This window comes from Schistocerca americana, chromosome 3 (genome assembly GCF_021461395.2).
Source record: "Schistocerca americana isolate TAMUIC-IGC-003095 chromosome 3, iqSchAmer2.1, whole genome shotgun sequence".
NCBI lineage: Eukaryota > Metazoa > Arthropoda > Insecta > Orthoptera > Acrididae > Schistocerca > Schistocerca americana.
The window spans coordinates 936,298,762-936,302,934 of NC_060121.1; the positions used below are offsets into that span (position 1 = coordinate 936,298,762).

General features: G+C 42.9%; 1 protein-coding gene across 1 annotated transcript; it reads right to left on the reverse strand.

Moving 5' to 3' along the window:
• Positions 1-1,077: 1,077 nt before the first annotated feature.
• On the reverse strand, positions 1,078-3,845 carry LOC124605250. The gene is made up of 2 exons (XM_047136807.1): positions 3,633-3,845; positions 1,078-1,368 (listed from the first exon to the last, which is right to left on the reverse strand). Exons 1-2 carry the CDS (start codon positions 3,828-3,830, stop codon positions 1,174-1,176), a joined length of 393 nt encoding a protein of 130 aa, XP_046992763.1. The 5' UTR covers positions 3,831-3,845; the 3' UTR covers positions 1,078-1,173.
• Positions 3,846-4,173: the final 328 nt, after the last annotated feature.

Genomic DNA, 4,173 nt, shown 5'->3' on the forward strand with positions numbered 1-4,173 from the left:
TTAGAATGAAAGGTCGGGCCGGCCAGTGTGGCTGTGCAGTTCTAAGCGCTTCAGTTTGGAACCGCGTGACCGCTACGGTCGCAAGTTCGAATCCTGCCTCGGGCATGGATGTGTGTCATGTCCTTAGGTTAGTTAGGTTTAAGTAGTTCTAAGTTCTAGGGGACTGATGACCTTAGAAGTTAAGTCCCGTAGTGCTCAGAGCCATTTGAACCATTTTTTTGAAAGGTCGGTTAACTTATGGAGAGGTATTGAATCAGATGACCAAGCACTTCATAGCCACTTCACACCTAAGTCTGCCATCCGGAAACAAGTGATGGATCCCCTGCAGGAATCTTTCTGATCCTGCACCATTGCTCTGAGACTCTCAGCCGGACTAGGATCTGATGACCTCAGATGTTAAGTCCCATAGTGCTTAGAGCCATTTGAACCATTTGTTTATAATGTTCCATAGAGGGCAGCCAAAAGTGTTTCGTTTGTCGAGTGGACGTCATTACGCCTCGTAAAAGCTATGCAGGTCAATTGTTCACCTATAGTGCGTTATATCGCAACCGATTTGAGTGTGTGTTGCCAGGAAGCCGTTACTATCAGGACTGTATGGATAAAAATACAGCACATAGATTTCAGAAGGTAAGAGTCGACTTATGTCCCTTTCTCCTGGGAACGATGACTGCTGGCAACTCGGTGTGTGTGTGTGTGTGTGTGTGTGTGTGTGTGTGTGTGTGTGTCTGTGTGTGTGTGTTGGTTGGCTGTGTGGATGTGTATGTGGTCTTCAGTTATATGAATCCATTTTGGTTCTGGAATTTCTCATCCACCTGTCATCCTTTAGCTCATTGTCCCGATCTTCCATTATCTCTTGGAATACAGTGAAGAACCTGTTATATCTAACAAATTATTAGAACTTCAATGATAATTTCTCATCTGTGAAGGTTTATTTAAATTATTTGTTCATTCTGAATGTTTGCACGAGTAATTTAAAGGGTTATACCAATTTAAGAAACCCTTATCGGTGCAGTTGGTGTAAGGAGTACTGTCCATTGTTGAACAGAGGAAATATAAATAATTAGAAAGACTCAGGGGTACGTTTTGTGATACAGTTGTATTTATTGAAGGAAGGAAGAGAGTACAGTAGTCACTGAAGTGAGAACTGCATCCTCATAGAAGTCATGTCCATTTTCAGCGGTAGTAGTAGGGGTAGCCGACGGCAGCGTAAGGGTAGGCGGAGTAGGCGCTGACGGCGGGGTAGCCGAAGGCGCTGTAGGCGTAGGGGGCGGCGTAGGCGTAGTAGGCCTCGGCGCCCTTCAGGGTCTCCTTGGCCTTCTCCTGGGCGAACACGGCCGCCACCAGCAGGACTACGAGGAAAGAGCAGACCTGTGGACAGCAGAAGCATACATGCATCAGAATGCCTTGAAAACAGTAGATTTGTGGCAGAAAGCTTTCGTAAAATGGCTTGTAGGTGAAGAATAGTTCGAGAAACTGATGTAGAAAATGAACAATAACATATAATTGTGATTTTTCACGTAAAATACTATAGAGATTTATCAAGGTTCATTCTTTTCAGGTTATATTTCTGGGAGTTTTAGTTATTGTACTAGTACGTATACTCTACTAGAATTGATTACAAAACATAGAACATTGGTCAAGAAAGTCATTAATTATTATCAGTCTATAAAGCATCCGTGTCTCTGTTATGTGTCTCAACTATTTGAGATGTGTTTACCCATCACTAACGTCCTCATACGTTCCTATGACCTACTCTGTATGGAATCTGTAAAAAATTATAATGAATTTCCAAGACCAATGACAAAATTAGAGTACTGATAAATGTCGTCACAGTAGTTACTTTATGTTGGCTTTAACACAAACGCTGTAGGTCATTTACGCTTCACACCGACTATAAAGATCACATATTTTATTGGAATGGCTTATTAAGTATCGTTTCAAGAAAATTGAGCAAAGATACTATGGGTGACACACTGCCATCATTCTGTCAATAAACTCAACAAACACGCGTTGCCTTTTCTCGGGTATCTATCCATCATTTAGGAGTTGTATATCACAAGTTAAAGGTGCACCGACGTTATTATTCTAAAAGAACTTTGCCAATGTTGCAGCACATCAGCAGAAGCTAATTTTGCAGGGAGTGTAGGAATATTGTTTCAGTTAAACGATTGAGTATTTCAATGATATCGGCGCAAATTAGCAGATTGTATATAACATCCCTTTGCTTTGAGTTATAGGTACGTATTGTAAATAATGGCAGTGATATCATAAGTGAAAATAACTTCTCATATTTTTTTATGAGGCGTCTCTACAGTGACCTGTGCTCTGCAAGACACTATAGTACTTTTGTGATCTTGACAGATACTGAGGTAACAGTATGCATAGATTAATCCAGAGAACAGCACAGGATATCATGCAAACGAAAGGCTTGACTTTTCAAATGCAACCCACGCCCGCAACATTTGCCATGAGTTCACCTCAGGGATCATGGCCCTCTGAGACATCCATCATCTATAAAACCCATATACGCCCTCTATTTACTTTACTGTCCCCGCTATCATTCCATTCCCTCTTACTTGTCCTCAGCTCTAAGGGCTCCATGTGAACAGCGTAGCAGAGGAAATCGTTCTCAAAAAATCCTCTGTTATACCACTACATAACACAGTAATTTTCTCAAAATAATTTCCTGCGTTGGGAACCAGACCGGAATGTCGAGAAATTGTACAGAAATCTACCTTCAAATTAGAGGTAATGTTGCGTAATCAACCACAACGACCAGATGTTTGTTCTATGTAATTATTTGCAGCTTACTGAGCTCATCTCTTCGTCCTCCATCTTCCTCTTCGTTAACGACCTGCTGAAAGTCTGCTTTCTGAACAGATACTGTCACTGTCATTTCAGTCTACCCCTCTGACATTGTGACTCCTGTTTCCAATGACTTTAATAATGACTTCAGAACCGCTAGTCTGGTTAATTTATTATTATTATATTGAATGTCTGTTGCTGTTATTATTATTAATATTATTACCAACCAACATTAATCAAATGAAAGTATACCCTTTCGGAGACCTTTTCAAGTCTCAAAAGTCAATGATATATATATCCTGACTGGGGCAACAAATGAAAGTTTGTACCAAAGCTGTGATTCGAACCCAGGCCCCCTGCTCACTAGGTGGATGTACTAACCGCTACACCACCCTGGCACACTGGCTTTGCACAACTGCATGGACTACACTAGCATGCCTCCCTTATGACTCCAAATTCCCATTCACAGCTCAGCCATTTACTTGCATTAGTAATTATAACTATCATCATAATGGTACAAGCACCAGAATGCTTAGAAATTGTGAAACCTGGTAAGCAAATCTCTTAATGAGTTTTGATATATATGCTGTTTTGACCCCATGTAAGAGATTTTCTGAAAATCCTAAAGGAATAAATAAATAAAAAATAAAACATCTCGCTCTTCATTTAGTCTCAAATGCTTGGTACAGCATCTTCAAAGTTTCCCACAATGAGGTAAATGGGAAGGCTGCACAGTGGTTAAGCCACTGGACATCTCGGCTACCCTCCTTTGTAACGCTCCTACTAGCCCTAACGCCGCGCCGCTGGCTGCAGTGGGCGGTACTCACGAAAGCCTTCATGGTGGTTGAGGTGTGGATGCTGCCTGGGCTGCACTGTATGCTGACTGGGTCTTCGCGCCCGCTTTTATAGGGCCCCGTGCGGCCTTGGCTACCGGCTGGACACCTCGCACTGCCCACTTTGCAGCTTTGTTTTGGGCGACGCCTTGTTTTGCCGGTGCAGATTCCGGATACGTCGGCGCTCGTCATCTCCTGATTAGGGCGCGAGCCAGTGGTCGCGGTGCAGAATGCGTACGGGACAGAAAGTTTTCGCAGCATTGCGAGTGACGTACGGGAACAGCAGTTGTTTGCTTAAATACGATACACAACACCTTGCAATTGTGCAGTTGCCAATAGGGAGGAGATTTGATTCTCACACTGCAAGAAGCGATAGATGACGTCACTGGATGTCTGCCAAGAGCTACACCGAGGTGAAAAAGTCATATGGGATAGCGCCATGCACATATCCAGATGGCGGGAATATCGCGTACAGGGCAGTACACTGACAAACAGTCGTTTGTACTCCGGTGATTCACGTGAAAGGGTTTCCGAT